General features: G+C 32.1%; 1 protein-coding gene across 2 annotated transcripts in view; it reads right to left on the minus strand.

Moving 5' to 3' along the window:
- The window catches only part of LOC110995281 (lachesin), a 29,233-nt gene extending 5,527 nt beyond the window's left edge, over positions 1–23,706 (minus strand). For both annotated transcript variants that reach the window (XM_022262365.2, XM_045632432.1), the window contains exons 1-7: positions 23,535–23,706; positions 10,892–10,948; positions 6,052–6,155; positions 5,104–5,311; positions 3,752–3,907; positions 2,148–2,276; positions 1,458–1,595 (exon numbers count right to left, since the gene is read on the minus strand). In XM_022262365.2, the coding sequence (XP_022118057.2) occupies positions 1,458–1,595; positions 2,148–2,276; positions 3,752–3,907; positions 5,104–5,311; positions 6,052–6,155; positions 10,892–10,948; positions 23,535–23,598 (856 nt within the window). In that variant the 5' untranslated portion in view covers positions 23,599–23,706. The remainder of the gene's footprint in view (positions 1–1,457; positions 1,596–2,147; positions 2,277–3,751; positions 3,908–5,103; positions 5,312–6,051; positions 6,156–10,891; positions 10,949–23,534) is intronic.
- Between the last annotated feature and the right edge of the window lie 1,297 nt (positions 23,707–25,003).

The raw sequence follows: 25,003 nt of genomic DNA on the forward strand, positions 1-25,003 counted from the left end.
ACCCGGTTCACTTTGAATTCGGTCCCCCTAACAACCAAGAGAAGTGGTATAACATTGTCGACTTGCAGAAGCCCTCAAGCTTGACGTAACTTCTCACCTCTGTAACATTTAGTCCCGTCCGCACAACCACGTCACTAGGCGAATGCTTGCGGATTAAGGGCTTTCGGATCCCGAATGTCACTGTTCTCTTTGCCAGGGAGTAACTCCAGTCAACTCAATCTCGGGAAACAATATCTGAACAGGCAAAATTCTGTCAAATATCTATGAGTCACCTTTGATAGCGGCATGCACTTCCGCAAGTATATAGCCGTCGTTCGCAATAAGGCATCTTGTGTTCTCTGACGCTTCTATTTCTTCTTAAATAAAAGGAGTCACATGTTCCGTCACGTATTATTTTTTCAAAACAACACCTCACACAACATCGTATTCTGCAGTAAACTAAATAAATGAGCAACAAAGAATTGCTGGAAATGTTTTCATTGTTACTTACATTTGATTGACTTCGATAATACTATGTTGCCATATTTCCTGAGTGTAAAAGTACTTCGCTATAAATTACCTTCACTACCTTTATAAATGTATTTGTAAAAAATATATTTGCCGTTTTAATGCTACTCGTTCATAAGTGTATATTGTGTCACCTATATGAATAAACGATTTTGACTTTGACTAACAAACCTGAGACGGTAAAATTATTAAATAATATTTTCTCTTTAATACCTTAACCTGCACCAAAAACAACACATTAACACAATATCAATTTCTATACCGAGACATACTATAATTATAAAATGAACAGCAATTTTTGTCAAATTTAATGGCGCAAAAACGACCATCTTTAATTGGTCAGTATTCAAATTAGTTTTATTTTACTGAGATAGAACACCTTGATGGCTGGAAATCTTCCACAGTCCATTTCACAAGGCATTTTCTATTGCGAACTAGCGAACTGTGGAATCGACTACCGACGGGGGTTTTCCCTGAGAGATACGACCTCCAACAATTCAAAATTCGAGCGTACTCTTCCCTCAAAGGTAACGTACCCACTAAAAATGGGTGTCTATGGGCTACGCATTCTCGTTTGCCCCCCTATTATATAAAAAAAATCTTAACTATTACTTACGAATATTATCATTGTCAGTTACAAATTAATGACTTACTTAATTATAATATTAATAATAGAAGCCCGATTCGCTGCCTTTTTTAACTTTTTTTCTATTATTATAAAACAGAGCACACAACAACAAACATTCTTAAATCTAATTTTCGTAGCGAAATAATAAATTAATTAGCAATCACTTTGGTGTGGTGTCTGTCGACATAGACCTGCCCCAATTGTTTCCACGTCTCTCTATCCTTGGCAGACCTCCATCCTTTTAAGTTTATAACTTAAGTTTATCTACGGCTATATATAACTTAGGTTTATCTCTATCACTATCGTACAGTAAAACTCTCACCGGATATTATCATATCTCCCCTATCCGTTGTCCAGTAGTTGATAGAGGAGGGATATGCCTCTGTGTGGCACTCCAGCGTTACATCCTGTCCTAGATAGGCGCCTTCTAGTTGATTCGGAATTGATAACATCGGAGGAACTATAAGAAAACACAATTTGAGAATCAAATTTTTTTTACGTACATAATAAAAAAAGGCTTTTTTAATTAAAAACGCTAAATATAGCAATCAAAAATAGAAAACTAAATATGTAAATGGGTACTATTATTATAATATGACCGTTGTGTCAACAGAGGTTGCAACCAAAGCAACTACTAAGTACGAAACTGTCTTGCAGCTGGCAATTACATTTATAAATAGAGGGCAGAATTTTTAGTTGAGTTATGATGATGAAATTACTAAAAGTTACAATTTATTTAATATACAGTTTATTGAAATAAGATTAAGTTAATTTGTGACCCAATAAATAATTCGTATTTATTATTTTTGTATCATTCGTTAATAAATAATGTTTTATATGAACCGCTCAATGTAACAATAAATCTATCGAATTTATATGGTACAGAATACGATAAAACGTCCAGCTTCTAAGAGATAATTTATTTTTCTTATTGTATAACGAAGCTTATAACAAATTAGTGCAGATATACAATTTGAGCTTCAGATAATCTTAGATTAGCGCTAATACTCACATTGAACCATGAGCATGATGCGTTTGCTAATTGAAGGTGGCACTCCATTAGATGCAATGCACAGGTATGCACCCATGTGCAGGCGAGATACCTTCGTTATAGTGAGTGTTTCACCGTCGACCACACTTACTGTCGAAGATATATTTGGATGAATAAGACAAAAATTATGGTGTTGTGGTAGCTGTCTTACTATCGAAACGCTTTGAAAAAATGTATTTTTGTAAAAGATCAGAGATCACAGCGATAATACAGTTTGACGATAAGAAACAGTTAAATAGAACATGCTAGGACTCGAATATGTTATAGATAAGTAGTTTTTAATTTATGGTCCCCCGCTTTAACCTAGGTAACACTTAAATGTTGAGAAAATTAAAAACGGCTTAATATGGAAAGTTACCAATAATTTTATTGTTGTTCTCTACACGAATTCGATGGAACCACTGAGAAAAGCAGTGGGCTTATTCTTTCTTAGTCTTTTTTATGGCTTTTTCGTATGCTTTCACCGCGCCTTCAGGGCTCGTAAAGCGAATACCTCGAATTTATCTTTAGTTATTGAATTCTTAAATAAATGAAAGTCGCAGGGTGCCAGGTAAGGACTGTATGGCGGATGACACATTATTTTGACACCTGCCATAGTCAAATATTCAACGTATGCGCTGTCGTGGTGAAGGAGGATAGTGCTTCGAGAGCGTTGCTTTCAAATATTTTCCAAGACAACAGTCTATTGGACATGTCATCAGTCTACAGTAACTGTTTTTCCATCTTCTAGCACAGCTCACGCAAAATGTCCTTACCGACCAATGAATGAGGCAATCACCTTTTTTCCTTGACTTCCTTAGTTGGCCGATCCTCAAAAGGAAACACTGAGCTGATTGTCTTTTGTTTTCCGGTTCTTAACAATATATCAATTTATGAAAACAAATGACATATGAATACACTACATTAGGCTACCAAAGAGTTCCCAAATTGAAATTTAAAAAAAAGTTTTCATTAGCAATGTTTGTAACTGGCCAGTTCTAAACATTTCAGTGTTACCCACGTATTAAACTGCGAAATAAACTACATTTGGTCTTAACTAGTCTAAATTGTATATTTATTACCATATATCTTACAAGTAACATTTGTATTATATATATTGCATACTTGTAATATATATATTGCAATAAACTTTTAAATTAAACCATTAGATGGAACGCAGTTATTGTTATGGCATTGACTATGGATGTATGATCCAGGCTTAGTGTTATATTCACGCATCTAGCTGGTTATTAGGTAAATAAAAAAAGTAAACGATGCAAGATATTTTTAGAAAAAGATATTATATAAAAGGAATAGAATTATATATTCTTAAACTACTTCTTTCTTTACGGATATAAAGGTTCAATATTATTGTGAGTGCAGGTTGTTAACCTCGAACATCTATCTTTATAATAAAATTCAATAATAAATTTCAAATGAGTTTTTAGAACAAAGCAAAAAATATACTATATTATAAATTTGTAATGTTATTACAAATAGACAAAATTACTTGTAGGCAATTATTACTAAGCACTAACCCAAATTTAAACTTACGATACAACTTAGAAGGTAAAAAAATTATTTACCTGATTCTCCGTTATAATTAAAATCTTGTCCATCCTCCCGCCGCCACATCACATAGGGTTCAGGATACCCTGATGCTCGACATACCATGGTAACATCAGCACCCTCCCTTACCACCATGTCAGTCGACGTCATATTGTCAATGATTGATGGTGGAACTGGGAAATTAAACTAATTAAATATTGAACTTTGGTAATCGAATTTGAACTCCCGGTCTAAATCCTGGTTGTTTCGTAAACTCCAATGGGACATGGGGTCAGATAAAATCTTAATTTGGTATAGAGCTCTTCAATTGTAAGCAAATGTTTTTGTCTGGAGTTCACTCAAGACAAAAGCTTCGGACTGAATTCTTTAGTACTGACTAACAAGTACTTCTTATAGTACTATCATAAATTCGTTGTTTTCGAGTCTATTAAAAAAATTCAACCATTTTTTTTTCCTAAAAACACCAACCATTTTTTTTCCTAAAAAAACTTCAATGTCATAAAGCCAATAACTTATTACTAACTTACCTAACCTACAAATGGTAAAATAAAGGGTTATAAAAGAAAAACTATCGTAAATTTCATAATCAAAATCAATACACTACAAAGAAAGAAGAAGCTATAACGACGAATTCCATCAAGCGTCGATGCCTTTCAATGTAGTGTTTGTGAATGCCAAAGATAATTAGCTTGCATGCAACCGTTTAGTGCTTCCATTAAATTGCTTAACTAGATGCGAGTGTCACTTCAAGCGTGTAATTTCATTCCTTGTACTTGAAACTTTGTAAGAAAACTTTTATAATTTGAAAAGTTGCTTTTGATTCTAATTATTGTAATTACTTGGAATTCAATTACAATTACCGAAATTTGTCTTCAAGTGACATAATTAGACGTAACAAAAGGGAATAATATTTATTAAGTTTTGAAAGATGTTTGGAATACATATAGATAAATGTTTTGATGTAACTACTCTTATTGTAATAATATAGCTTAAATATTAATTAACCTATTTGTACATATTATTACAGATAAGACTTGGGTTTTAAAAGGAATTAAACTGTCCGTAAAACTATTGACACTTGTGTTATAAAATATTTCCTATTTTTCTGTAAAACTTGGCGATTAAAACTAATGGCGGAGAGTTTATTGACAGTTCTTTTCTTCCGTTCTATGCCCTTGATTTGAGAATTGGCAGTTATTGTAAATTAGATGCGTTTCATATATACATTTCTGTTTTTGCCGCTCATAAGTGTACAATGTACATTGTGTTACCTATATGAATAAATAATTTTGAGTCTTTTCATGGTCCACTGCATATATGATAACTTAGAGGGGAGGAAACTAATAAGTAACGCTAGCTCTTAACATACCTACGACTTGAAGATATCCCTTTCTGGATCGCATGGGGTCAGTGTTGACTTGACACATGTACCATCCTCGATCCACTTCGTGCACGTCCTTTATATGAAGGTACCATGACCTGTGGTCATTGTATGAGAGACTGATGCGGGGATTCTGAGTAATGATGTTATGGTGGATACTTAGAATTGTTTGAGTGTCCATACGGACCCACGCCACCTAAAATAGACATAGTTTTTAATTTATAAAAGATTATAAAAGTTTCATGCTATCCCATTTTTATCACACTTTATTTAATCTCTAGAATTTATAGCTCCACATATTCTACAAATAGTCGTGGCCTGTAAGATACCAAGAAGCATGGTCCTTGCAATTACAAGTATTACCATGATTTTAAATTAAACAATCAACATGCAGTATGCAGTATTTCCAAAAAGGCATGAATATTAATTGTACGTATATAACGTCGTAAAAATATTTATAAACTATAAAATAAAAATATAATTAAATACGTAATTACTTAACATATTCTCTTAGTTATTCATCTAAAAAGTGTATTAGAAAGTTACCATTTCTTTAAACCATAATTATTATTTATATAACAATATAAAACAAATGCGTTTTTTAAATTCGATATTTCTTATATCGAATTTATCGGGATCTTAATTTTTAATTATAATACGATTTACATCGTACAGGATATCCGTAACTTCCAATAATAATACTAACGCGTATTCTAGTTAGATGAAGTTATCTTAGTATCCTCAGAATATTAACGCTGATGTCGCAAGCATTGGTTGGCGCGGAACAAAACTTGTTATTGAATTCGGTATGGCTGTTAGAAGTTACAGAGTAAAGGCTCAGGCAATTTGGTTCACGTAGGGACAATTCAAGACTGCAGTAAGTCACATCGTAAATTATAAGGTTGATTTGTGTATACCATAATGATAAAATAATACCTTGAACCCTCTCAAATTGTCGACGACGCAAGCAAGCAATGCATCTCTGCCGACAGTGACGGTAACATTCGGTATAGGTTCTGCAAATCTCGGGTACATGGACTCTGTAAAAATACATATGAATTACACTAGACGAAAACATGTTTACGTAAAGATACCTAAACATATGGAAAGTATAGTACGTACTTTCTTGATATGGCTTGGATTGTAGTCGGATTGAATGAGATTTATCTGTTGTATTGTCTTAATGTGTTTATTAGATCTAATGCTAATAACAATACCATTCCGACTTAAAACTACCTGATAGGTTACTTAACATTATTACAGCTGTTATTATTAATATTTTTTTAGTTTTTATCATTGTATTGTGTTTTTTATTTAATTTATTACCTAATTGTTTTTTAATTTTTTTTCCCTTGCTAGCTATGTTCTAATATAATTGATGTGTATGTGTGTAAAATTTGTGATGCCATTTTTTGCTGTACATTTAAATAAATAAATTTGAACGTATATCGATATATAATCACTACTGGTTATATATACACTAGTTATAGCGAATGAAGCAAATTACGTCGCCTATAAAAAATCGTGTCATTCATACCTTATAAGTGAACGCAAAGCGCAAGTTTTGCATCTACGATTTGTCTTATCTAGTACGTACAGAAGTGGCACCCCGATTGACATAGGCACGTCGATTTCATCACTCGAGTTTAGCGTCAAAAATGGAGCAAATACCTTCACAACGGTGGTGCCATCGTGTCTGCGTGGGGTGCGTGATTTATGTCCGACCCACCTCGACAAATAGCGGTTTGTCGTTGTATCACTCTTTTGCTCGGAATAATATATCACGTTAAAAACTCTCAATATACGAGCCCTTTAAAAGAGTTGCGAGGTATGTAATTTACATACAACTGTGCGAAATGTATTTTTGCGGCTTGGGTTTTTGCAACGTATTTTTATACGTTGGTACCGTTTCACGCCATCTCGTAATTGAATAAATTAATATGGTTCTAAACTTTATGCTACGTATTTTAGTAGAATTATTTTATATACGTTTTTAATATAGTATAAAAATAAATAAATTGTACTATTTATATATGACGATCACCTAGAACTTAGTATTTAACACCTCGTCAAAATCTATGATTTGACCCACTGTTAGTGAGTTAAATATGTTTTAATGTAAATCTATAAAATTCCTTAAACGCTGTAATAATAGGCATTTTCACGCTCAACGTGTTATTTCCTATGAATAAGTGTTAAAATCGCGTTATTCACACAACACTCAACTGCCTCTATCACGCAAGTAATCTAAGCGAACAATTTGTCGCCGAACAATCACTCGTTTTTACACTGGAAATGGTTATTTGAATGGTTAATGGCTTGTATTTATTCTCGTAACTGGAATTTTACACACCGTTACGACAATGCAATCATTGCATCTTTTAGTATGTATGATAACGTTCATGTCGCGTGATGGTTAAATGTCAAATTCTTTGCCTGTATGTCTTTATTGCACTTATTGATTGGTGAGTGCCAGTTACATTTAAGAGTATAAGGGTCTGTTTCACAATGTATGGATAAAGTACCAAATAGCTATGTAATACATAATTTTTTTGGAAGATAAAAGTTCCGAATAAGCTATAGCGCTATTTAACAGTCGTGAAACGCAACAAACACGAGTTTATCCTACCAATAAGTAATAAATAGCTTATTTGGAACTTATCCGGACATTGTGAAACAGGCCCTAAATCAAGCTTATGTAACTTTACAGCGTGGTCAGTTGTCTGTTAGTTTATCGAAACGTACACATTAGTTTCATAACAATAATATTCTAAACAATATTCAATTACATAATACGGGCAAGGTACCCTTAATGCTGGCTGCATTACCTCGTTGTATTGTGATGTTTATAGGGTCACCGAAGGTCCACCTGGCACAAACTAATTTTTTTAATTTGGGCAGTTGAACTTGTACCTTACGTCTTTTCTCCTCGACTGTACTCCAAAAGCAGTAAGTAGTTAGTGTTTGCGACTTTTGTGTTTGCGTATTAGTTACTAATTATTTATTTTATATGTTATATATACGGGTCATATGAAATTGTCGTTTTATATGGGAGGAATTAAAAGTAGATTTTTTTCAAATATGATATTAATCATTGCTGTCCATGTACCTTTGCCATATTACAGGTAGTTCAATGATCTCTATACATACAAAAACAAACAATCGGACGGAAATCAATAAACTCTTTGAAGACGGTTTTGATTTGCGTCCGGGGAGAGTACGGTGAATGTCTCAGAGATTCCAATTATAGCACCTCTAATTTGCTACAAGTCTGTTGTTCGGTGTGTGGTCTGAGGTTGTCGTGAAACAGCAGCGGCCTATAGCGCTGGACCAGTCTCGGTTGTAGCAGCTAGCTGTTCCATCATGGTTTGCAGTTGCAGACATTAGACATCTGCCATAATCGTCCGGCCAGATTTAAGAAAGTTTAATGAACGATCCCGGGACTAGCCCACCAAACGCTCACAAGAAACTTTTTCGGAGTCAATTTTGTATGTCAATTATGTAATGCTTCAAGTGTATTAATACAGTTTTATAGTAACACCGCAGCCTGCAGCTAACTCAGACGTAGTTCGCAATGGATCCACTTCTACAATAACCTTTAATTCTTCCACGGGGCTTATTATGCAGGTCGAAGTTTCCAGAACAAATACTTTGAATCCAAAAACTCGCAACATGCTGCTATATACATAATTAATCTTATGAGCCGTTTCAGCAGCACTGGTGCCACGGTGGAAATCGGACTCGTAAATGACGCGACATATCAGGCGATCTATACGTAGAGTAACGCAAAGAAAAAAATCAACACGGGAAAATGAAATGAATTATGGTTTTCAAAAATTCCATTTCAGGTTCTTCATAGAATGTTCCAATGCCCTTACTATTTTTTGTATATCGTCTATGACCCATGTTTCACTACTACTCTTATTATCAGCTTTTCTGATTTCAACCAGAATTTAAATTTATTTACTTAACATTTCGTTGCAAACACAATTTAAATAATTAAATAATTTACTAAGACCGCTTTTGTATAAATGCAATGGGTATACCTAAACCAATTAACTATTACACACAACAATTTTATTTCTATTTTACACTTTTGTAAAGCTTAATTAATTTAATTACCAAATAATCACGACCGATTGTCTTAAAACAAGTTAAGTTGTTAAGCCGTAATTTATACATACTTAACGTCGTATATATCAAAGATATATTGTGGAGGCGCTAATTAGAGAGAATTACAACTGTAGCAACAGCGCCATTGGAATAATTAATGTTGAGAAATAACAGCTGTACAAGCTCGTATGGTAACCGAAGTCGAGTGACAAATAGTTTCTTTAATTCGCTGGTTCCATTAATTTTATGTTTATTTTGTCGTACGGAGCCTTTAATGGGACTTTGTAAAACTTGAATACTTCGTTCTTTGTGAATTTATAATTATATATTATAACATTTACTTATTATAAAGTATAAAGAAACTTAATAAAATTTGAAAACCACTCTGTTTTGTGGTTGCCTGGTTGCCGGGTTACAGAAGTTGCCTGAATCGGTTAACGCTAATTCGTAAGTTCTTCTGTAATTTTCGCATTGATAAAAGTGTTTAATTGTCCTCTTTTGTTTCTGAGTGGGGCTTCGAATCTCTCCTTAACATGAAGTAATACATATATAACATAAAAAACGTGGACACTCACATGGCCAGAAGACTCGCAAGTATGTGTGTTGAGTATTGTGTGTGTTTGAGAGTATAAATATAAAGGAGCAGTAAACAATATATTCATTTAACTTACTGTTTTGTTGGTAAACACAAAACTGTTTAGTCATTGAGTTTTCAGACTATTTATTATTACTATATTTATTTTATATAAATTGTTAAAGTCTTTGACAAATGCAAGATAAATGCTTTGCTTATATATCAGTATATACATAGCACCGCCCTGCTGTTACAATGAAAAATCCGGTAAACTATTGTGTACGGCCAGTATTTACACTGTGCAATCATAAAAACGATGATATTTTTAAAAATATAACAAATGTATCGTTGGAATGTCATGAGTGGGTTTTTAACTTTTACGACATTTGACTTAATAATTAGTAGAATATGGAATTAATTTGTGTATAAATGTGGGTACAATTACGCACAATGGTCCTTTAGAGAGTCTAAGTGCGGAAACTGAGTCCATCAACCTTTAACCTTTAACCAGTGGGTAAAATTAGTATTTGTATTTTTGTATACTCTTACTTACATATTTATATCTGGAGAAATAACTGATTCTTAAACAGAATATATAATTTTTAATTACCTTAACTATGAAAAATTATACTAGCGGATCCGACAGACGTTGTCCTGTCTACACGTCTTTAATTTCAAAATTTCAATTTTTAATAAGCCATTTTGATGAAAATTATTATTCAAATGTTATGACAATATCTAACGATCCAGCACATGGTCACACACGATATAACACAATGATAACAAAACTTTTTTTAAATTTCGGGACAAACTAAAATTAAAATTCGAATATTATTTAAAATTTGACACTGCGATGGTAGTGCCGTCTGTCGGATCCAATGTAAAACATTCCAAAATCAACAACAACTAATAAATTGAAAATTAATTAAAAAAACATTGTCCAGCGGACAAAATTGTGAATCTAAACCATTCCCAGATCCCCTTGAACACACACAAAAAATTTCGTCTAAATCGGTCCAGTCGTTTAGGAGGAGTTCAGTCACATACACACGCACACAAGAAATATATATATTAAGATGACATACATACCATCGGGCACTTCAATAGGTGCGACAGATACGACATTTTGTCCCGGAATCTCTCGACCTGAAAGAATAATAATATGACTGAACTATGAACATTACATTAGTTGTTGTTAGTAACAATAGTAGTGTAATAATGAATATCATTATTTATAATACTAAATGGATGTAATTATCTAGTTACGCTATATACAATTTGTTGCAGATTTTTTTATCATTCAGAATCATAAACACGTAAAGGTCCTGGACTCTAGTTACTACATCAAAAAAATCGCCAAATATATATATTTATTTATTTAAAAACACGCAAATTTATTCAAAAGAAATAACACTACCTTAACAGTGAAATAGAAAAGAGAAAAGAGTTAAAAAATTATACACGCCTTTCTATTTCTAACACTATAGGATCAGAAAGCAAACTAACTGTTTGTCAATTCTCTCATCGCAAATCAAGAACGTGAACTACTCCCTAAGTATTTTTTCTTTTTTATGGCAATAGTTTTAACTTTACGCTTTCTTGGCACGCCTCGGGGCATATGATAAAATTATTCAAATCAATTGTCGTCTTTAGTTTTTGACTTGATATTTTAATTGCCCCTTTATGATACAGTTTGCCCATGATGCCCTTATAGTCTGCACCGGCGTCCATGCGTTGGGTTGTCTCTCTCCCTAAAATATGGCGAGGGGGCCGATGGCTGGCCATGCGTCATACTCGTGAACGGGTGCTACTTGTGGTGACTGGTCGTACTTGAATTCGTGTATGCGGTGATATTAGTTGTTTATACTACATATTTGCGTGTTGTTCTCACGAGTATGTAAGTGCGTGCTCCTATTTCACCATGCCTCCTGCTGATAGAGGACAAATCATTGTTTTTAATTTATTTTTTTATTCTTTATTACTCAATATGTCATATGGAACATGGTGTAGTAGTTGCAGCTCCTTACAAGCATTGTGTAAAAAAACTTGGCGATTAAAAAGAGTGGCGGAGAGTTTATTGCCAGTTCTTCTCTTCCGTTCTACGCCCTTTATTTGAGAACTGGCAGTAAATGTAAAATTAAATTCATTTAATATTTCTTTTTTTGACGTTCATAAGTGTACATTGTTACCTACATGAATAAATAAATTTTGAATTTGAATTTGAATTTGATAAATGCATGAAAATGCAAAATTCTTAGAAGTTGAAATTCGATATGTATTAAACACTAGCTGACCCGGCAGACTTCGTACTGCCTCATCGATAAATAAAAGACCTAATCTTTTGTATAAAATAATTTTAAAACAAACAAAATAATTATTAATGAAAAAGCATTTATTGAATAAAGCATGAAGTTTTATTATTATTTTCGATACATCATGTTGCTTACTTAGAAATCAGAGTTTTCCTGAAAAACTGGCTATTTATAAGGTTAAATTTGATATTCACAGACACACACTGTGAAAATACAGTCTGTTAATTAATTTAAAGCTTTCTCATAAACTATATTTTTTGTTTTGTTTTGTGGTGCGTAAATAAACAAAGAAGACGGTTTTCCGACGCGCGAACACGCGACGTATAATTGTCCATGCGCGAAACAGGGAAACTCCAAGTTGATTCCACAAACTTCTAAAGACTGTCCTTGCGATTTATTTATGGTCATCGCAAAGGCCAGACGTACTGGAAATTGTAAGCGTTTAAAATCGAATGGTGAGTCCGTTGGAATCATCGGTATCCGCGGGATCAAGACATCCTCTCCTTTGTATTTTCCTTTTATGATTGTCGCCTCAATGACGTTATTCATCAGTCTTTTCACAGCCAGTCTTGTTCCATTGCATAGTCGAGGTTGATTAATGTTACGCAGCATGATGACAACTGATCCTACTTTTAACTGCAAATTGTGAGGTGGTAATCCAGGCAATTCCAGTGAATTTAAAAACTCAGTGGGATAGTTGATTACGTCATCCTGGTTCATTACGGTGTCGACTGATTTGAAGGAAACCATAATTTAATTTGTCTTTATTATTATTGATGTATCTTTCGATTTCTATATAGTCTTATTAAAAAAATAATCGGACAGAGTAACAACTTAAGTTAGCTAAAGTAAAAAAATAATCGGACAGAGTAACAACTGAAGTTAGCTAAAATTGTGTTTATTTATGTACTATGTATTTTGAGACTATGCAATTTTGTCGCGTTCGCGATTCACTTTCACTTTTGTTGAGTTTCAGAACGCGATATTAGGTCCTCCAACGCGCACGCGAATTTGAACTTTATGCAGCGGTAATAAATTACAAATTGACTCTCCATTTTATTTAGAAAACGTTTGTATGGGAAATAGAAAAATGCTGTTTTGAGGATTTTCCCGGCAATTATTCGAATTTTTCTCACCTTTTAAACCTTCCCTAGACCTCCACGAATAATTCAAGACCAAGATAAGATAAATCCGTTCAGCCGTTCTCGAGTTTTAGCGAGACTAACGAACAGCAATTGATTTTTATATATATAGATAAATAAATCGGCAGTTTATCGGCTGGACATTTATAGACATTGACACAATCTTGATATTAATCTTTACATCTTTAGTTGCACCTGCCTTTTACTTTTCCTTATGTTGTTTGCCCTAACAGTACGAGTGAGTTTATTGAAAAAGAGAAAGGAAAGTGAATTGGTGCAGCCGTGATTTGAAGGCATGACCTTCGAAGGCTGCTTCAAGCTGCTGGATAAAAACAATATAAGACCAGCCTATTAAACTAATAATTATTATTAACATATAACAATATCGTGCAAAGTTATGGACAATAATAACCCTAGTACGAAACTTTAGTACGCCGTTAAAAGTTTAAGTTTTAATTGCCGCTAGAAACGACTATAGCTTGTAAATGCTTTATGACGATATATGTGGAAACTAAGTTATACTCACTTTTTATGAGGCGTACTTAACATAAAATCGAATATGTTTATGGTTTATATTGTAGTTTTATATTAAGTATTTAGTATTTATATAAATTAAACTCAATATTCACTACAACTAGCCAAATTAATGAATTTATTTTCACGAAATTTATTTTATTGATTTATACGTATTGCGGAGTTTGCATTTTTTCATCAAGAATAGATAATATGGGTAGGATGATTACTTTTTAATACAAGTATTTCAAATAAGCAAGATAAGGACGTAGAGATAAAAGATAGAGAAAAAAACAAGTTAGAAACATTAAGTTCTCTTCTTCCTTATTTTACATTTCCTTTTTTTGCATTGCGATCCTTTTTCACGTTCATAAGTTTATGTTACCTACATGAATAAATTATTTTTTAATTTTAATTTAAATATGCCGTTGGAGTCTTAATCTTTCGCAACACATGTTTTGTTTGAATTCTCTTTAATTTTTGCGTTCGATATTTAAAATTCAAGCTTAACCTGGCCACTTACAAGATTGATGATGCGTTCATAATTTTAATTTACGATTTTCATTATTATTTTTTAAATTAGCACGGGTTGAAATCGAGCTCTGCGGGGGCGGGTTCATTGCTTTTACTCATGACGGATGATGATTGATGAATGAGATGTCAGCTACCAAGTAGTAATGAGTTTTGAATCTGCAATATTTATGTGCCATTGTTTCCTATTATAGGCTATAAGACTTCAAATACCATTTCAGATTATTCAATAATACTAGAATTGTCTATGAAACATATGTATTTCTCAATTAGGTTAAATATTGGTTTTAAAATTATAAATTAAACTTATGTATAACACCAGTGCCTATGACGTTCCATGTTCCATTTTTGTATGAAGTTTCTTCTGTTTCCCTAGGGTGCTGAGTGCATTACCATCATCAGCAATGGATAATGCTAGTCTTAGATTTACATTGACATTCCTTTCAACACACGGTTCGGTTATATCAAAACAGCGACAGTTAATTAATAGGTGAAGAAACTTTTATTAGAAATATTACTTTTTTTTATTACAGTAAGGCGTTTAACTTTGGTGTCTGTAATTACACGACAATACAAATTTGAAATTATATAACCTTATAACTGCCTTCTTCAGGTTTGCACCTATACAAGTAAAACTAAAGAGGTAAAAAAATATTATTTATAGTTATTTATTCCACTACAGGAACGGAAAAAATAGGAACATAAATACGATAAAAATATTAGAAATTTTCGGGTGCTATTTTAACCAACCTTAAAAATAAGCATTTTTGTACATTTCTACTAAACGAAGCCATAAAAATCCTTAGCTAATAAAATATTTAAATGTAAGCAATCAGGAGAAGCCTCGAACATAATATTTCCTGTTACGCTGAAACCTAAAAAGGGTTCGGCAAACCACAATTTTTATAAAACTTTTTATAAAATAATACAGTCTATTACTGCGTTAGCGTGAAATTATTCTACATTATTCTACGGTCCGTATTATAGAACGTCAATAAATCAATTTCAAGATTTGTCAACCAATTTTTTCAGTATGAAATTTAATATGACAGTGCTCAAGATAAGATAGTGAAGTTTTTATATCTGTTTCCCACATTTGACGCGGCTTAATTTAGTTTCGCGAATCATTTTCCGTCTATTAATAATTTATCCATATTCAATTAATTATGGAATTTGGTCATGATAAACATGATTTCTTGTCTTTGGTTTGCGGATGCATGAATTATGAATTGAGGGCCACTGATGAATCCCAAAAAAACACATAATTATTTAAATTACTTTAATTACTAGTGTAATAATTGAGACATTACTCAATATGTTTATTTAATCTACGATAATATTAGTTACACGACAAATAACCTATATTATGGACTTATACTATTTGAGAATTTGACGGTTCCGTTTAGTTATCCGATCCAAGCTCTATATTTTAAACATATTCCTAATTGACAATTGACCGGTCCAATGTGAGGTATCCGATCAAAGCTATTAGTATGTATCTGTTGTCCGCTTCCTTTTACAATGCTATTGCGTCATAGGGGTACAGGTATTGGTTATGCGGGGCAAGGGAGTGCATTGGATATGTAACATCTGCAAGAATATTTCTGTGGTATATAATAAATTTAATCTTTTTCTGTTATAATTTACGTTTTGATTTTGCAAACTAATTTTTATTTTAGCAAGAAAGCCAGTTTTCAATGACATATTGTTACATTATCGATTGTTTACGTAATGTCGAGAAAGCATTAATTGGTTTTGTCTTTGGCGCATTAAATAGGATCGCTTTTTGCATTAAGTATACCATTATTGGTAGCGTTGACAGGTCTCTTCGTGAGCCCGACAGGATTGTTCCATTATCGACGAACAGATGAATAATTGACACACACAAGTATGTTCAACCGTGTTCACACTAACGAGCGCTTTTTACACCTACGTTGAGAGATTTAGTGTTTCATAGGGAAGTGGAAAAAATGGATTCTGTTCCGGTTTTAGAATGGCTTTGATAGCGTTGGCTATTTTGGGTTGCGTTGAATATTATTTTTACCTGTCAACATATGAAAGATGTTTTCTATTTGTTGAAATTCGTTAAAAGCAATGCTTCAAAACCAATAAGTATTATTTTGGTACAAGAATTGTTAATATCTATAGCAATCACATTATAATTAGGTAAATAAGTGTTATACAACTAAAAGTATATTTACTTAATACTTAACTTTAAAGATTTATACAGAAAATATAAATATGAAATGTTGCCAATTGGAACTCATAATACATTGGTAAAAGTTATTCTAAGATCAGAAATAAATTAATCTAATTTCCGTGGAGATTTCATATCCATACATATATTATATAATAAAATAATATATATATATATATATATATATATATATATATAATATAATGACTTGAATAGCACCTGTAAGTTTACTTACTGTCGACTGAAAGCCCCTTAGTAAACATCCATAAGTGAATTGGATATATAAAGCTGATGTCATTAAGGTGTTTTCTTATTATCTAATGGGCTAATTTATAGGTAATTTATCATCGTTTGACGTTTATCTAATATTACTTATAAAAGAGTTTTGTTCAAGTCGAATCAAATTAAAATTGTTAAGAACATAAATATTGTTTACGATGAAAGTTTATTGTAATAGAGTATAAATATAGTAGTTGAAATAGCTGTAAAAATAATGTGTTTATACTTATGTACATGCGTTAGAAGTTATGCTTCTTTAGCGACTTAAAATCTTTTCAAAAAATGTATAAATTTTTCTTTGATTTTGTTTTATTATATTCAATTAGTTATAGTAACGCATGTTCTAAGTTTAAGTTTTTAGTTTTTTTGTTTTTTTGTTGCTTTTGTTAATTGATTTTTTTTTGTACTCTACCCTCTGATGGTTTTTCTTTAACGTTGTGTTTCTCATTAGGGTTGCCTGGAAGAAATCGCTTGTAAGCGATAAGGCCGCCCTTTGCCTTATATCTTTTGTTACTGTTTTTTTTTATTTTTTATTTTTTTGTTATGTGTGTTTTTGTATAAGGCAATAAAGGATTAATAAATAAATAAATAAATAAATTGTTTGTAGAAAAACGACACAAACAAACACTTTGTGGAACCAGCTGCCCACTGAAGTATTTCTGAACCAATTCGACTTAGGGTCCTTCAACAAAAGAGCGTCCTAATTCTTAAAAGGCCGGCAACGCACTCGCGAGCCCTCTGGCATTGAAAGTGTCCATGGCCGGCGGTATCACTTAACATCAGGTGAGCGTCCTGCCCGTTTGCCCCCTGTTCTATAAAAAAAATTGAAATAAAGTTACATTTATGTCAAATAAATATTTAATACATTGAAAGTTTTACTATCACGTATTATTTAGTTAAAAAAAGTTCAATAAAATATCACTAAAACTAACTAACTAAAAAAATGACTATAGCTAACTTTAGTTCGTTTTTTTTCTGACGTTGTGCGGGTATCGGCTTTGATTGTGTGCGTGCGTTGTAAAATTTTACTGTCTTAATTTTCCCTAACGAGCGAAAACAAGTATAACTATACCTAATGCGTGAATAAACATATCATAACCATTTTTAGACGAAACTTGCACTATTCCCCAAAATATGCCTGACTTTTGTAAAACAGATCATCTCGATCATCGATGTGATTATTGGAATCTGTAATATTGATCCCAAAATTATCTCAGCACTTTCAAAACAGGTATAATCGCGCACTACTATGTGGAACCTGCTATCCATATTACATCAGTAATAAGTATTTCCTAACCAATTCGACGAATCCTTCAAGAAATTAACCAATTCTTTAAAGACCGTTAACGCAATTACATGCCTTTTGGCAGTGTTAGTGTCCATAGGCAGCCTCCTACCTGATTAGGGGTAAAGTAGAAGTAAATGGGTTCTATAGTAAAAAGTGTATCATTAAATATTACTGCCAGATCTTTACGCTCGCACAGAAACTTATCCTTCCGACTCCCAGAAACAACATTGGGTTCCGCGAGCCTCTATGTATGAAAAAGGATGTGAAAGTTTAGAATATACCAGAAGACATGATCTGCTTGCAATAATAATTAATGTTTCTAAGAATTTGTGGTTTTCAACAAATACAATTCATCTATCAACTTCTAAATTCACCGAGTCATAATAATTATGTCATATATTTTTTAAAGTAATGGTATTTTCAATTATATTAAAATAATAAAATATATAAAAGCAGTTTGATGATGATGTAAATAGCTTAATGTAAAGTTATGGACTTCACCACAATTGGTCTAAATTACCATTTACTACCAGTTCTCACGACGTAGAACGGAAGAGAACTGGCAAAACACGTCACTGTTTTAAACCGCCAAGAGTTATTTTTTCCAAAATGCTTGTAAGCACCATTACATCGTACTTTTATCACATGAAAAAATAGTTAATTATTGTGATTAAATATAAATTAATGCCAGTACAGGGCAAAATTAATTGGGAGATTAATTAAATAGGAGAAGTACCATCCCATTGAATTGTCCATAAGAGTCAATGTAAAATATTGTGTAAGGTTATTTTACATTATATACGAACAACATTATTATAACGATAAATATAAAGTATAAAATTAACGAATTTTGTCAACCCAAAACCTTTATATAAAGTTTCCACCAACGTATTACTCTTAATCTCATAGTATGTGATTCATGTCGCGACAGGTTTCGACAGGCTTTTGTTCGTAAAAGGATCATTGTTCTTTGAGGTATTTATTTACCTCTTTATTTCGAATTTTATGCCAACGTAACAAACCTTAGTTAAACGAATTAATTAATAAAACGAATATTTACTTGTTCCTTCTGATTTTTATATCAAGGTTGCACAGTCTCAAGGTTAATCAAGGCAGAAAATAAATATTTCCACCACAGACTTTTGCAGACATATAAATTGTATATACTCATGCGAACATTAACTTGAACTTTCCTATATAGGCACTTAATTTAACCTAGCTTTGATTGACTATAATTACGACTTGACATTTACGATATTGCATTCATTATATTCTTTAGTCATATGTAATTTTTTATTTATAACATTATGTATTACACTTTTTTTATTAACATAATCTATAAATCATAGCAACATTCTAACACACGCTAGTATGTGTTCTCGTTGTATTTTCATTCATATTAAATGATTGATTCTGTTCTTATTTCTAAATTGAGAATTATATTTATATTTTATTTATAAGTATAATTACAGAGGCTCAGGGGTCGATGTCGCATTCTACCGGGACTTCAACGGCATGTAAGGCTCAAAAACCTTCGTTGCAGTATACACTACATAGGAGGTAGTAGATGGACATATCTTCTTCTATTTACTCCCCGTCTTCTATCCTTAGGATTCGACCTAAAGCGCTCCTCCCTCTCCCTTTCTGTAGCATTACAAGATCACAGAACGATACCACTGCATTCCATACCTCGTCAGTGCCGACCATTTTTTGTACAACACAAGGAAAAAGAAAGGTTACAATTAAGGTTATAAATTCTGTTACAAAACTTATTAATTGAAATTAATACTTTTGAGTAGCTTTCCTTACCCATTAATTAAGCGGTGATTAGCATTTAAAGATGTTTTATATATGAATGTAAGTGGGGTATACGCCACACGAAGCTTGGCAGGTTTTATTGAGTTCAAGCTTATGGTAATGGAAATAATAAGCAATTCAAATTGATTTCTCAATGAATCGTTTAATTTCCATGACATTATTTCATCTAAATATTTAAAAAAATATGTTTGACATAACAGTTATATTTGTTATCATAATAATTTGTATTTATTAACATAGCAAAAATATTGGTAAAGAGCAATTTATTACATGATGATTATATGTACATTTATATAAAGTTTTTTTGTATGTGATTGATAGTATTATAATATTCGTAGTTTTTAGGGCCGGGGTTCGAAGTTCCGATTTTTGAGTAGGAGGCAATACGAGTGTAATATAAAGATTTATAATCTATGATACCTGTATAAATCTATGCAGAATTTATCCTAGTTTCAAATTGTATAGTCAAATTGATTAAAATGAATATAATATATTTTAGTACAGGATATTTTTTCTATTGCAAGTCAAGGAACAACTCGCCCCACAAAAGGGCTGGTTGTTCCTTAGTTGACCAAAGTTGTTCCGCTGCCAACTCCAATCATTAATTAGGTAATATGAGTTATATTAGTTGGAAAAGGATGTATAAAATAAATAAGGCACATACATATTTATGAAAGTTTCATTTATAATATGAATAGAGTAAAATACAAAATTTTAATGATTATGACATATTTTCAACAAACACGTTTTAATGAAAACAAAAAAGTAGCAAGCATTAAAAGTAATAATGTAATACAACCTAGTAATTTGTGCGTATATCTAATAAACATCGACAATATTAATCAACTGTATTTATCTCAAACATTTGTATGAGAAAAAAAAATATCTATAAAACTAACATATGTAGAAGTTAGTTTTATAGATATTATTAATTATGAGTCAAGTTTTATTAATTGAATAAAGTGAGTTTCATAGTAGATCGTAATGGAATATTAAATTTAATAGATAGATATATAATTAAAGTATTAAATCAAATATTTGATTCCGATATTCCAAATAAGAATTCTTCGCCTTTGAAGTTGGTTAGGAATAATTAAGCATTATCAAAGATATTAATTAAATAAAGGAGCGGGTCAAACAAATTTGCTTTACATTAAGTAAAATGAAGAAATGAGTTATCATGCTGTTTATTTTACTGAAGTATCCAAATTACTACAGCATTTAAATAGACGATGATACAGTCAGGGTTACATGAAAGTTATATCTTAGTTACCTTAACTACTACGTATAGATACTTGTTCATTAAAAGTAAGCAGTTACTTGTAAAAAGACCTTTACTGCCCTATGATTCTCAAATCAGTTTTTAAATGATTAGCCCATCGACTTATTAAGCATACGATATGTAAATATATACATCTCAGAGCTAGCCAATGATTAGCCTTCTAATTTAATTAATTTCTTATATGCGCAAAGCATTCCAGCAACGAAGGGATGCATATTTTTAAATTTGGAACAATATAGGTTATATTTGAAAGATTATATAACTGTACTGAAATTGATAAACTGCCCTTTGATTACAAGTGAATTGCCTACGAAGCACATACTTAGTATGAATGTATAAAACGCAAATGCGGCTCCGAAAACTAGCAATATTTTATAAATGTCTTATCGCTTTTCGTTGTGGAATATTTACAAGGCTCTTTGAGCTGCTTACGACGAATAACATCCTATAAAACTGAATATCGAAGTATTGGGCCACAACACGTTCTTGCGACAATTTACATAATAATTTATGAGTTTGGTAGTGGTAAATATTGAGATTTGTTTACATTTAGTTCTGAGTAACGCTTAATCCGTTTCAAGAAACGTGTATAAACCAGAAGATTACAATTTTATTTAGTATAAGTGTGCGTTCAGAGGTATTTTATTTAAGCAAGTTATTGTGTTATATTTTGTGACAGATAAAGGATACGCTACTCCGATTTAATACGATTTGGCATCGCAATTTTGCAGCACTTGTTCAGTTAATTAACTGTTAATTAATTAACATAGTTTTATTTATAAAATAACAACTCGTCCCAGCTTCGCACGGGTGGACTTTTTTTTTTTTAAGAAATTGAAGAAAGTGATATGTTCTTTAAGATTGTAGAATATTATTTTGGTCAATCATCAATAGTTATGACAGCGCATGCGATGAAATTTATTTTATAGCCATTTTTACGCCTTGGGTAACATAATTGTAGTTTTTATTAGGATCATTACTTTTTTTCTTGCAATTAAAATAGTCTATAATAAGCAGATATTGTAGCATTCAAATCGGTCCAGTATTTTTTGAGCCACTGCGTTACAGACATATTTACATACAAACCTTACTATTTATAAAATATACGTATATAAATTTTTAAATACGTTGAACGCTCGATTAGACAGATAATAAGTAAATGTAATAAAAAATCCCTGAAACATTATTCACCTTCTTAAGTAAAAAATAATTAAATGTAAATAATGTTTTTCCGTGGAAAAAACGAATGAAACGATGGTGGTTAAATTTAAACGAGACAAAAATTTTAAATTCTTAACTCGGACCAGACCAAATCGTAGCAAGCAATGTAGCAGTGCTATGCGTAGAACCTACACAAAACCGCTTGAAACTATTAAGGTGTCGAGTACTAAACCTCTTATTAATTAATCAATAAAAAGTCTTAATATAATTATTCACGATACCCTTGAACACAACATACAATTTATTCCACATTCAAATTTTTACACCCATCGTTTTGTATTTACCACCTTATGATCTTATATCTATACTAGTGGGCCAGGCTTAGAGTAACAAAATAATAATAATTATGACGATAAAAAGATCTTTTGTCCAAGCAATTAAAAAAAGGTCAAATAAATAATCCGGGGCAAGTACAGCTTTACGGTATTTCCCTCAAAAAAATTTCAAGTGTTTTTATTTACAACGTCTTACATCCATAACTGTCTTGGAGATGCCAGCGGATATCCGTAGATGAGTCACCCAAGCGACCCCTGTCCGTTTTGTTTGCGATTCTTCCCCTTGTTAAGTGAATTATGTTAAAGAAATACGAGAGCTCCTTATCTCAAAGCCTCTGAATAAATTTAGCTTTTGAAGAATCTCGGCGCGGTTAAGTGCGTCATCTCTGTTATGATTTAAATTTATTCTTATCATTCAAAAGTTTTCCCTAATTAAATAAACTTCATAATAATAGGACGTTTCACGAGAATCATAAGTCATCACATGTTTATCGTATTTAACTTGGCATCAACGTAAGCGAACAATATACCTTATGGCGAATTATTCCATTAATTTACATTTATTCCAATATCGTTACTTCCAGTAAATCACTGTTAATTTAACAAGTAAATAAAGATATTATGTTCCTAAAATTCCTTAGTAAGATAATTGTTTATCAAAATACAATTGTTTTGTTTAACTGCGATTCAATTATTATAACAGATTGTAATGGATTATTACGGAATTTGTAGGCTACGTTAAATGGATTCAAGACGATTTAATATTTATTAAAGTTATTGCCCGTTCTATTATCGCTGACAATATGAATAAGAAATAATATAATTTACATATCCAAAAGAAACTCTGACGACCCAAATACACAAGTTCACTTACCGGTCGTACTGCAAGCTGTTAACGCTATCCATAAAACACCGTATACATTTAAAAAAAGAGTCATTTTATATATAAATTGAATTATTATTATGAAAGTTCACGAATCACGTTGACGCGTGAAAAGTCCGCTACGAGCAGCGAGCGTGCCATCGCGAGGCGGTCGACGGAAGCACTGGCGCGGGGTGGACTGACAACCCCATTCAGATAAACAAGGGTGAGAAAACTGGGTACACGCAGACAAACCGTCTCGCTGGCCTTTATAGCCGCCGAATAATGGCATAATAAAATAAGACAAAAGACGAATAACCGAGAAAAGCTCCGCGCAGCCACTAGACGGCTCACTGTCAAATATGCATAATCCGAATATTAAACGAATACACTTGAATAAAGCAAAGATAAATTGTTTGTGTTCATTTTTAAATCATTAATAAGGCTTTGTCATTACGTTTATGAGTTGAAACCGAACCAGCTGCTTTTATAATTTATTACTAAAGCTACATCCCGTGATAGATATTGGAGACCGCTTATTTGGGGATAATATTAATATTCTAAATTTAAACCATTGCAAAACGATTTTACCTATTAGAAATTAACATCAAAGAAGACATACGTTACTACATACTACCGCATAATATTCTCAGGCTATTATCTGAAACTTAAAAACCTAGTAGAAATGGTTTGACAGCATCTAGTTCATATTGAAACTTGATTTATTTTAAAATATGTTTCGTCGGAAACTCCCATATATTATATCAATCGTTAAATCGCTGCTTCAACGTCGTGTTGTGAAAATGTGTACTTAGGTTTAGAGGCAGCTTCATCTAGTCTAATTACAGAGCAATTGCTTTAAAATTACCAACGCCTTAGGCATTGCAACATTATATAAGCTTTGCTAAACTTATGTATAATTTTAAGTGCATATGTATATATTATAACTGTTATATACATGATTTGTTGACGATCATTGGCTCATACGTTTTGTGATAATACACGGAGTTTAAGGTTCGATTTATGGCAAAAATAGTAATTTCAAATAAAAAATGCAGAGGTAATTAAATTTTCTATATAATTCATGATGCGTCAAAGGGCTTCCTCCAGTCTCCTACGCCTACTATCTCTGAACAATATTGTTTCACCGGGATTAGAACTCTGGACCTTTTATTTATATTACATTATATATACCGCATATTTATGTTTAAAAATTGTTTTTGTTAACCAAACATACTCATTGAATAATTATTTCCAGATTGTAATTTCACTAGCTCGAATCTTTTCCGAGCTTTCCGGCAGGAAAAGCGGTAAAGCATAAAGGGAAAACCTGCATACTGCATAGATACTGCAACGTGATTTGTACAGTTATATAAAATAATGTTTTTTTATTATACTAACACGATAATGCAAATTAGAAGATTACAGCAATTATTACAGTTTAGCTAGAGCATATTATTTTTTTGTTAGAATCCTCGATA

This window comes from Pieris rapae, chromosome 19, assembly GCF_905147795.1.
Source record: "Pieris rapae chromosome 19, ilPieRapa1.1, whole genome shotgun sequence".
In the NCBI taxonomy this organism is placed as follows: domain Eukaryota; kingdom Metazoa; phylum Arthropoda; class Insecta; order Lepidoptera; family Pieridae; genus Pieris; species Pieris rapae.